The sequence below is a fragment of the Chelmon rostratus genome, chromosome 6 (assembly GCF_017976325.1).
Source record: "Chelmon rostratus isolate fCheRos1 chromosome 6, fCheRos1.pri, whole genome shotgun sequence".
NCBI classification, from domain to species: Eukaryota; Metazoa; Chordata; class Actinopteri; order Chaetodontiformes; family Chaetodontidae; genus Chelmon; species Chelmon rostratus.
The window spans coordinates 29,244,232-29,255,644 of NC_055663.1; the positions used below are offsets into that span (position 1 = coordinate 29,244,232).

Below are 11,413 nucleotides of genomic sequence, written 5' to 3' on the forward strand. Positions count from 1 at the left end.
AGAGCTCCAAGGTTCTTCACTGAGAATGAATCCTCTTTTTGAGCACAAGTATCTTGTGTTTAAATTAACGTGGCAGCCACGTCTGTTTGAAGCTTTGGTTTCTTTCAGTTCTGGAGTATCTTTATATGATCATGAACGTCACCCATCAATGTACAGCACATTTGTCTGTAAATGGGTTTAGCTGTGTAAAAACCGTCATCTATTTCTGTAAAAACATGGATTCTGTCTGTCACAGTCACATTTATTAAGAAGCACAATACTCACAATCTTTGATAGAAAAAAGTATTTGAGATATTAAAAAATAGTAATAAAGATGATTTATACAGTAATTTGCTCATCAAAAATTAAAAAATAGTCACATCCTTTCAAAACAAGCCGGACTCATTCTCATATCTTCACATGATGCGTTCAGGGTCCTGGCCGTAGAGGTCGAGCTCCTGGTACAGGATGAAGCTCTTGAGTCTGGGAGGGAAAATGTGCGAGTTCATGATTTCAGGGTTGTTGAGCCTCTTCAGGGTCAGACGCCGCCTGATCTCCAGTCTGCAGAGGTGTCTGAGGGGGCGAGGGCTGCCTGGACAGAAGGTGGATGATCAGTGAACTAATTCATCCTGTAATAAGACAGAACTGAGAGGCTTAAACTCAACGATACAGAGGAGAGACAAGAGGAATAAATAACTATACTATAGGGTCTACAGTGCTGCTAGTGCCCCCTTGAGGCTGCAGTGTTCATTACATCCACAATGCTGCAGCGTTGGTCCGAACAAATAAAATAATGATGATCTGTTCTCACCAGTAGTGGAGCTGAGATATAAGTTTATCTTGAGGAAGGGTCAGGGAGTCGCTAACATGGAAAGGATTCATCCTCTGGAGAGCAGGAATGTGATTTCATCAAAGTAGATTTTCATATTTCATGTGGAGCACCAGCGGAGCACTGACTTCAACTTTAAAGCCGCTTTAAGGGACATTTCTAGAATAACAATGGATCCCATGTATATGTGAAAGGGGTTTCTGGTCAGCTGTGCTGTGTCTCATGGCTCCAGCAGCGTCGGTTAATCGCTGTTTTTAGCCCAAAAGCTGTAAAAACCCACTGTACTCTACCTGTTTAACAGCAAACAGCACATCTAGCACAGTTAGAGACTGGCTGGTGAACATGGGGGAGCGTTTAGCAGCTAGAAAGCCATATATTTGCTTCAGGAGGTGGTAGAGACCAAAAACAGAGCTAAAAGAGAGAGAATACTGATGTTGTTTGTTTCAACATATCAGCTTAAAAGGTGCTGATATGTCACATGTGATAAAAGTCAAAGGACACGAGACAGACCAGCAGACCAATATCAGCAATGCAAAAATACCCCAGAGTCAGCAGCCGTTTATCAGCCGACACCGTCACTTAGCATCACTGAGGTGATTGTGATGAACTGAGCCATTCGGCCATTTTCCCATTCGGAAAAAAAATTTCTCACATGCTGCTTAGAAAGAAGCAAACAGGCGGTGCACCTCTGCTATAAAAGTCTTGTCTCCACCCTGATAACCATCCTTAGATCGTTAAACTCACTGAGGATGTCACAGATGTCAGGCCACTCTGTCTGTTTCTCCAGGATGAGTCTGAGTTTGGAGCAGATGTGAACGTGGCTGACGTAGTCCAGCAGGATCCGGACCACGCTCCCGGACAGATACATGATGCAGCAGAGGTTCATGAACTCACAGAACTGGAGAGAGGACGGACATCCAGAAGGTCGTTAATGTGTCCTTTATAAGTGTTTTTTTAAAGGAAAAAACCTAAATCATATTTATGATGGACAAATATTCGGCTAAATAAATTATTCTCTTGTTTTTTCTCCTCGTTTGCCTAAAATGAAGCTTTTTTATGCAGCTGTGTCAACTGTCTTTTGAAGTCAGTAATTAAAATAATTAATAACAGAATCTCCAGAAAGTTTTAGATACTCTATTTAATGCAGATTATCATTCTATCCCTCAACTGATTCTCATTCACACTGAGGGGTCGACACATTTAACATCAGATCTTTAATGTCCGTTTGTTTTCCCCGCTGAGAACTTTAAATATTCTGAAAATGTCTTTAATCATGGTGCATTAAATTTAAGACTGAATGATCATTAATGGTTTAAAAACATGCAAAAGACTATAAACTGAAATTGAATTGTTCCCCAGATTTTAGTCCTGGTTGATTTGGCGACACCTGTGGTTACTGGTGGTAACTGCAAGAAATAGTCTGGCCCAATGTAACAGCGAGTCGTCATTTTTAAACTGACGATTTTAAACTCTGTTCATAAAATAGTAGCTAATGAAAAGTGTTGGGAGTAACACGTTATCGAAATTCCACTACTTTTGTTGGTAACTACAAATGTAACTTTTTCAAATTAAATAACACAAATACAAATTACAAATATAATTATCAATGAACTCTAGTTAACATGGACATCCAGCATCATGTGGGTCATTTCTACCAAATCCTGCTGTCCAACCAGGTTTATCTTACAAGTGGAGCCATTGCTGCCCTCTGGTGGTCGAGAGTATTAATAACTCCTATCGTACAATGATAGATTAAATTTGACAGTTCCCACCCGATGCTACAGCAACACTAAAATAACATGTTATGTATTAGATAAGAAGACTGGAGCAAGACATTTGAAAAGAACACTTTACTTTCCAGAGTAACTCATTACTTTTAAATGCAATAAGTAGTAAAGTGATTACATTTTGAGAGAAGTAACTAGTAACTGTAAGAACTAATTTTCAGTAACTCTCAGTAAATGAATGACATGTTGGTTGAATGTTGTTGGAAGGCAGATTATATGAGATAGATCCAGGCAGCATGAAAGAAAGCAGACAAGTGTATTTCTATAAATAAGATGAATGTGATGCATTAAGCAAAACAATAAAGGGAAGCAGGTAACAGGTGTCACTTACTGGAATTTTCCCCTCCCCCTCCTCCACAGCATCAAAGGGGTTGTCATGGTGACAGTAGAAGCACCTCTCCACGTTGTAGCCGTTGTTCAGCAGCAGCCTCATCATCACCTCGTCCTTCAGGCAGTACTGCAGCGCCGTGGGAAACACCGTGTCGCTCACCACCGTGAAGTAACAGTTCACGTCTGCTTTGGCCGCCAGCAGCAGCTTCACGATGTCGTAGCGCCCCGACCTGACTGCCACCAGGAGGCAGCACAGCGGGTCCAGGTCAGTCTTGGCCCCGGCCGCCAGCAGGACTCTGGTGCAGTCCACATCCCCGTTGGAGACTGCGAAGTACAAGGCGCTCCTCCTCATGTCGCGGTAGTTTTCTGAGTTCCTGGTGTTCATGCGGTAGTTGACGTCGAAGCTGCAGGCCAGCAGGAGCTCCAGGCAGCACCTCTGGCCTCCCTCCGCCGCAGAGTGGACCGGGCTCTGACCCGCCTCTTTGACGGCCTTCTTGGTGGTCAGAGGTATCAGCATCTTCAGAGCGCTGAGGGGAAGAAAATAAGGAATAAGGCACATTTCTGGCTTGCTAGCACGCTAGCTGTTAGCCCTGAGAGAAGACATGTGGATGAATTAGATTTTCTGGTGTGAGCGGGCCGTAAAGCCCCACTGGTGCCACTGCAGCCACGAGGGGGCTCACTCGAGGTGTCCGGCGTAGGCTGCCTTGTGGATGGGCAGGTGTCCGGTGGCGCTGGGCAGGTTGGGGTCGGCTCCGTTGTCCAGCAGCAGCTGAATGCAGGCGACGTTTCCTGATCCGGCGGCGTCCAGCAGGACGCTTTCCCCATTGCAGGCCTGAGAGTTCACTCTGCTACCTGAGCAGGGAAGAGAGGCGAGTGAAGTCTCACACATCCTGCACAGTTAAACCTGCAGTTAAACTCGGTTTTATCCTCAGACTGACCACAGTTCAGCAGAATCTCAGCGATCTGGGAGTGTCCGTGCTCTGCGGCCACGGCGAGCGGCGTCACTCCGGTCACATCCCTGTGGTTTACCCGGCCGCCGTTCCTCAGCAGCAGCATCAGGATGTCCACGCTGCCGACCTTGGCCGCCTCGTGCATCGCCGTCCACTTCTTGCGACAGACCTGCTCCACCCAGGCGCCCTGAGCGACCAGCGTGTACGTCATCTCGTAAGAGCCGGCCCTCACCGCTGCAAGGCGAGGGAGACGTGTCTCAATCAGCGGTGGAGTGTGAGAGTTCATACAGCAAAACTTTGCTTTTTTAATGTGAACAACTCTGCAGCTCTTAGGAGCTTTTTAGCCTTTTTTTTGGTACATTTTTAGTTAATATCATGAGTTTTACTTTGGCGCCTCCTTCAGGACGAATTATCTCTGTTTTGACTTGTTTTCTTAAATCCTGCTTTTTAATTTGGTCTCCATATTAGTATGTATAATACGGAGCCCCTAAAGTGTCATGAAGAAAAAAAAAACTATATTGTGCGCACGAGATATTAAAACGTGCGCTCGATTTAATGCACTCGTTCATTTATACAGACAGGTACCGACAACAATAGACAGCCGGCTCCATTCACGGCTGAATCTGATTTTAATATTTACTGTATTTTCTGCACTATAAGGCGCACCTTCAATGAATGGCCTACTTTAAAACTTTTTTCATATACATGGCGCACCGCATTATAAGGCGAACAGACAGAAAGTACCGTACTGTGGTGTCTGGGGTTGCGTTATGCATCCACTAGATCAGGGGTCGGCAACCCGCGGCTCCGGAGCCGCATGCAGCTCTTTCATCCCTCTGATGCGGCTCCTGAAAATAATTAATGAGCATTTATCTAAAATGTATTTTATTTTAGTTCGTATGTTTTGAAACAAACACCGCGCGCTCACAGGTGACAGCTGATCCTGCGTAAAGATGCAGGTGACAGCGCACAGCGCTGATGTGCAGACGCTGTGCGCTGAGGTTCAGCAGCAGAAATCACATTAACCACGTTTGATTAATATTTTAATTGCCTATTATTTAACATATATTCATATTTTTTCATTGTTTAGTGAAACAGTCCTTTTATTATTCAGGTTGACAGCTGACTGCACGCGCCAGTCAAAGGATGACGGCAGCAGAGAGTGGAATACCGCTGTTACTTCGGCCACGCCCCCTGACTACGATAGCCATAATTAACCAATATTGATCCATATAAAAGGCGCATCGGATTATAAGGCGCACTGTCGTTTTTGAGAAATTAAAGGCTTTTAGGTGCCTTATAGTGCGGAAAATACAGTAAATATTAAAATCAGATTCAGTCATGAACAGAGCCGCTGTATATTGTTGTTGGTACCTGTCTGTATAAATGAACAAGTGCATTAAATCGAGCGCACGTTTTAATATCTTGTGCATACATTTTAGTATCTTGTGCACATGATATAGTTTTTTTTTTCTTCATGACACTTTAGGGGCTCGTAGTGTTACAACAGCACAGTGGAATTCCTGACATTCAGTTATGGCTTTTGGTTGTGGTGAGATTCTCAGTGGTCCCATCTGTCCACCCCTACGCTATGTTCCCGGGGGCCGTCCCCGACCACTAGTCTTGTTAGCCACAGCCTCCGCGCTCTGCAGTGTTACCGAGCAGCAGCGGTGACTCGTTCTTGCTGTTGGTGTTGTGGGGCGAGGCTCCGTGCTCCAGCAGGCTCCTCGCGTTCTGCACCAGTCCGGCTTGAACTGCCAGGGTGAGCGGCGTCTCCCCTCCCACCGCCGTCCTCTCCTCCAGGCTGAGCCCCTGAGCTGCCACTGACACAAACACAACACAGGTCGACGTGCACATTCCTGGAGTTCACATGGGGGGGGGGGGTAAACCTGGCTGCAGGCTGATCGAGCGGGGAGCGACATCACTGGTTATTTTAGGACAGGTGACATCAGCGGTCATCTCAGTGAAGTTTCTGTGAGTTAATATTATTTCAGGCAGCCTTTATTCTGTTGACCCTGTCGCCCCCCCTGCATTCAACCTGACGTGTCCTGATGCTTCACCTTCGCTTGTAGTCTTTGTTTATTTGTTGGTGTCACCACCATTAAAGGTTGGAGGTTATCTGTTCACCACTGTTTGTTGCTGTCTGTTAGCATCTGACTAGCCTAGCTGCGGTTTAGCTAAACAGAAACTTTCAGGTTACGTCATAACGTCCACACAGATTATTCAGAGGAACGCTGCACAAACGCTCTACGTTCATTAAACTCAGGAAACAACAATTAAAGCTGCACTCGTCTGTTTCTGGTCTAAAGCGTCCAGACTCTGCTGCTCTGAGGAGGTTTTCAGGTTTTACAGCACATTGACAGTCTGAGTGTTTCCAGCAACAACAGCTGTTACACATGTTCTGCTGCCCCCTGGTGGCCAAATCAGTGCTGCTTTCAGGAACCTGGTTTCAGCTTTTCGATTTCTGATTTTCCACTTCTGTTGCTGAGGAAAGGGTGACGTGTGTTTCCTTGTTTATAGTCTTGTTACCCTTCTGACATTTTAAAGAGTCTATGATTTTTAAAATAAATCATCACATTGTAGAATATTTTGTGTCTACAGTAATAATCCTTACATGAGCTGCAGCATCACTCTTCAGCAAATTATTAGCATTAAACTTGCGAATATTAAAATGCTCTCATAGTGAACAAACAGACTCACATCTCAACACCGTCTCCAGAACCTCCAGGACCGGCTGGGATGCAGCCCGATGGACGGGAAGCCAGCCGCGGCTGTCCGACTCCCTGAAGGCGAAGGTGTGGCTCAGCATCTCCCTGAGCACCGAGACCTCACCTGGTCACCACGGCAACAAGACAACAGCGCAGGAAAGAAGAGAGGAAAGATTTTTCACTCAGACTGAGTGGAGCTGAGACAGCGTTCTGCAGATCTATGACCAGTTTCTCTCCCCTCACACTACATCCCTCTCCCCCCTCTCTGTTTGTTCATCTCCCTCCCTCTGTCAGTGTGCCAGCCTCCTCATGCCTGGCAGTCCTCACCTGCAGCTGCTGGCCTTGTGACCCAGCGGAGAGCCAACAGGCCAGACACAAACACAACACGCTGGAACGTTGAAGGTATTTCCAGCCTACCTTGCTCGATGGCAGCCAGGACTCTCAGGTTTTCATCCGTCGCTGCTGCTAAGCTAACAGCCGGGAGCAGAGGAAGCACAGGGCGGTCAGCTGGGTTTCATCAAACCATCAGAGGTTTTTTTTCGAGGAGGGGTTGGATGTGGCGTCCTCACCTTGCTGCAGATTTCAGAAAGGCATCTTGGCAGGAGTCTTGAATGCCGAGCTGGATGATGAAGTCATTGAGCTCCTCTTCATCGTATTCTTCATAAGTGTTCATCACTCTGCAGGGAGGAGACGCACGATTCCAGCTGATGAACCGCATTTCAACAACGAATCTGGTGCTTCATTGATCTTTTGGCCACTAAGGGGCAGCAGAACAAGCTGTGGCTAACGTGTTAGCATCCAGCTGCCTCCTTCCACAGCCAGCAGACGCAGAGCAACAAAACAATTAAAACAATTAACAAAACTCATCAGTTTTAACTCTAATGACCTGCATGCAGTTCAAATACCAGAAGCTACCAGAGGGTGGACAAAATAACAGATACACAAGACAACCCAACAAACTACTATTACCTGAATCAGCACGTCTTTAGACAAGAACAAAACACAAGACTCCGTATTACACATCTGCATTTTCTGAGGAACTTTCCAGTAAATTGGTGCTAATGATGACACTTCCAATTAACTAATTCCAATTAAGATAGAGATCAACCTCATGTCTTTTAGTCAGAGCACAGCAGAGGCTGAGTGCACAAACATGAGAGATTTGTCCAAAGGCAAGAAAACTATTCAACATAAAGAACGAATGGCGGTTCCAATTATAGACTGAATGAAGACTTTCTTCACTGTTTTCAGTAAAACTCATATTTGTTTCCTTTAATTAGTACCAAATTACATCATGCTTTCAAGGAAGTTATTCTGAAATTACAGACCTGTAAAATGAAGCATTGACTAGCAGAGCAAAATATTGTAAACTTAAGTTTGTTAGATTCATCCTAAAAACACAAGAAGACATAAATTACATGACAATACAAATGCAACAAAACATGCAGCGTAGGCTGCAGACTTACAGGTGTTCGTGTTATTGTGTCCACCCCCTTTGCAGCCAGAAAAAAAGACAGACTTCCTGCTAACAAACTCAATTCACCTGAACCTCATTCTGACACAAACATCGTCAGTAAAGTCAGATACCTGCTCGTCTCTGCAGACGGACCTCGAACGTCTCACCTGGGAGGTGTGTTAGCGGCTCGCGCTGACGCCTCGCCTCGCTCGCCGCTAACAGCAGCGTTTATATATTTAGGTGTGACCTGCTTTCAGATGCAGAAACGCAGCGAGGGGCGGCAGCGAGGGGTGGCGGCAGCGTGTCCAACGCCGGCCTGCTGGTCTCGAACAGAGCCGGGTTACGTCCGCTATTGTGCGAGCTAAGCCAGGTCTTTGTCGTGTTTGGCGGGAATCCCACATTCAGGATCCCACAAGCCTCTGGGGCTTAGGCCGGGGATTGATGCAGCCAGCGAGTTCACCGTCTATTGTTTCACGGAAAGCAAAATCAATCGGGTCTATTTTTTCCTCCGCTGCTTCGTCGAAGAAACATGAGATGGCGGCGGTCTCGTAAATTGTTGGCTGAGCTGAAGCGAGAGCGGCCCGGCGGCAGCGGGGCTCTCCTCCACCCAGGATTTAAATCCTCTGTTACGAGGAAAAGGTTTTCTAATCATTTCCTGGTGTGATTGTAATGCTCTGCCTTTGTTTTGTGCTCTTTGTGACTCCGCTTTTATTGACTTTTAATGACTTTGTTCATGCTGCTTTTTGTCTTTTCTCTGCTTTTCCTGAATTTTATCGCTTCTGTTTCACTCCCCTCATTCTCTCCATGATGGCTTTGAGATTTATTTAATGAGATAAAACCTCGCTGAGATGACAAATCTCTTTTGTTGTAATTCAGCGCTTTTGTTAACTTTTTCAGCAAACAGAAGCACGAAGAAGAAAACGCCGAACATAAAAAACAGCAGAACAAAGTGGACGAGGAACATCAAGAGCAGCTGAAAATGAAATTTACTGGCTGTTAAATAAATGTAATGGAGTAAAGCGGACAGTATTTGTCTCTGAATGTAGTGAAACATTAGTATAAAGTACTAATGGAAGCACTCAGTTACTCTCTGTACTGTAGTAAATGTAATTAGTTACTTTCTCCCACTGCTCATGTTGCATCTTGTATCATGTTTTACTGTAATTTTATCACGTTGTTTGATGCACAGCAGCCAGATTAACACTGTTACTGGTCCCTGTGTGGATTGAAGTGTCTCACTGTGATCCTGAATGAGTGCTAACATGGCAAGCAGACCCCCCCGGTGAATGAATACCTGTGGGTGACAGGTTTACACAGTGGCCCCGTCCCCCCACCCAGCAGATGTCCCGCAGCAGATTAGAGGAGCTTTACATGGGCCGCCATGTCGCCTTCTCAGGCTCACGGGCTGAAATAGCGACGTGTAGCTCAACGTAAAGCTTCCATACAGCCCCCCCCCCCCCACACTAAAATAAGACTGGCTCTCATCCTCACACTAACACACACAGCTTTAAAGGATTCCTCTGTCCAAACTCAAGAGGCGCTTGGATTTGTAGTTGTTAGAGGAGCCACATGGTGGAGGGGGTCGAGTCTCAGCATCCTCAGCACACTGAAGGTGGACTGTTAGCAGTACTACTGTTTCTGCTGGTCTATGCACACTACCTGCCAGTGGCGTGCACAGACTTTGAAGGGCAGGGGCGAAAAGGAAAAAAAGGGCACATATAGCGTGTCCTCGCCACTGAAGAGGGCACTTTAGACATGTTTTATATGTTATACAAATGGCACATTAGGTAGCCTTAAACCAGACTAACTCGACAGACAGGTTAGTTTGTTGTTAGGATCAGCATCCATGAGAACTGTGTGGATTCAATGTTGGACTGTGAAGACACGCAGTGGCACGAATGTTTTCTAATTTTAACACCAGATTATCAAAAATAGTTTTGTGAGATATAGTTCTGGCTCGATATAGATCAACAAAGGGCCCAACATAAAAGTAATTGCAACAGTAATGTGTTGTAGTATTTCTTAGTCCTAGCAGTCTTTGGAAGTTTGTTTTTCCACCCAAGAGGGCAGTTGAGTGTTTTTTCCATCAAAGAGGGCACTTTAGTGTGTGCTTTTGCCACCCAATAGGACACTTAAGCGAGTTTTGGCTCCCAAGAGGGCACTTTAATTCGTGTTTTGGCTCCCAGGCGGCACTTTAGCGGCAGTCGCCCCCCTTGCCCCCCCGTGCACGCCACTGCTACCTGCCTATTCAATGTGATTGTACTGTTCGTACCACTCCTGCTTTCATTGCTGTAACACCACTTAAAGGGGCACCTGAACACGTTCTTTGGTGATGAAGGTCTTTCCCTTTGATGAGGCCGAGCAGTGCCAGGCTTGCAGCTTGGTGGGAAGTTTCTCAAATCTCCACCTTAACCTGCCAAACTGCGTCGACAGCTGTCGTGTAAAGATAATCAGCTACACCAGGTCAAGATAAGTGCTTTCATCATTCTAATACATGTAGTTTGCCCCTCAGGTGAGTCCAGGCTGACTGTCTGTAATGGCAAAAACAGGTTTTGGCTTTTCCATTAGCCCAAGTCCTATCCGTTTTCCCATTAGAACAGAAGGCAGATTTCAGCGTCAGACTCACACCCTTAATAATCCAATGAGATGGTTGACTGGAATTTTTGCCGATTTTATTACAAATAAAAGAAAATACAAACAAAAGGATGCAATGGTATGCAAAAGATAACGTTTAGTAAATACCCAACTGCAAGGCGATATTCGGCACAGGTGAGCAGCGTGCGTCGTAGGCGGGCGAGGTCAATGACTGTATCCTGCTGCCTGCCTCCCTACAGTCATGCGCAATAGGCATCCATTTACCCGGTGGTGGTGGCACCATTCACCACCTATAGAGGACGCAATCTCACAAAATGCAGAAAACAACAAAATATGAGTGCAAGCAAAATAAACTTCAATGTGGCTCCTACACTGTCTGTCTGTGGAAAGTTTGTCCTGAGAAATTAAAACTACAAGGATTCAAATGCTCCAAATGTCCACTGTGAAACATCACATGTACTTAATACTGATGTTCATTTGTCACCATGGCTGGTTCCAGCTCTAACAGATGATCGTGTTTAAAGAGATCCTAAAGCTAAAGTTAAACATCAATGTTTTTATTGATTTCTGATTTAATAATTACAAATCAAAGTAAAGTACTCTTTAAGTCATATTCCTTCTCATTATCAGAGATGCCAAAGAGAACAGCTTAAAGTACCACAAAAAGCAGTAAAGTCGAGTTAAGTCTTGGACTCAACGTTCACAACAAAATAAGAGCATGAATTTAAATAAATAAATCATGATAAAAAGAAAAAAACACATGTACATCGTACAGTTTG

General features: G+C 45.2%; 1 protein-coding gene across 1 annotated transcript; it reads right to left on the minus strand.

The window, feature by feature from the left end:
- Positions 1-395: 395 nt before the first annotated feature.
- On the minus strand, positions 396-7,256 carry LOC121608403 (ankyrin repeat and SOCS box protein 15-like). The gene is made up of 9 exons (XM_041939667.1): positions 7,153-7,256; positions 7,001-7,053; positions 6,576-6,707; positions 5,534-5,698; positions 3,864-4,109; positions 3,606-3,777; positions 2,927-3,452; positions 1,553-1,706; positions 396-571 (listed from the first exon to the last, which is right to left on the minus strand). The coding sequence occupies exons 1-9, from the start codon at positions 7,254-7,256 to the stop codon at positions 396-398; spliced, it is 1,728 nt and encodes a 575-aa protein (XP_041795601.1).
- Positions 7,257-11,413: the final 4,157 nt, after the last annotated feature.

Excerpts from the sequence above, each read along its gene's own strand:
- LOC121608403 (XM_041939667.1), bottom strand. The coding sequence starts at position 7,256 with ATGAACACTTATGAAGAATACGATGAAGAGGAGCTCAATGACTTCATC. Across the intron at positions 4,110-5,533 it reads CGAGTCACCGCTGCTGCTCG|CGGTGAGGGCCGGCTCTTAC; the intron begins GTAACACTGCAG and ends CTCGCCTTGCAG. Across the intron at positions 1,707-2,926 it reads AGGGGGAGGGGAAAATTCCA|TTCTGTGAGTTCATGAACCT; the intron begins GTAAGTGACACC and ends TCCTCTCTCCAG.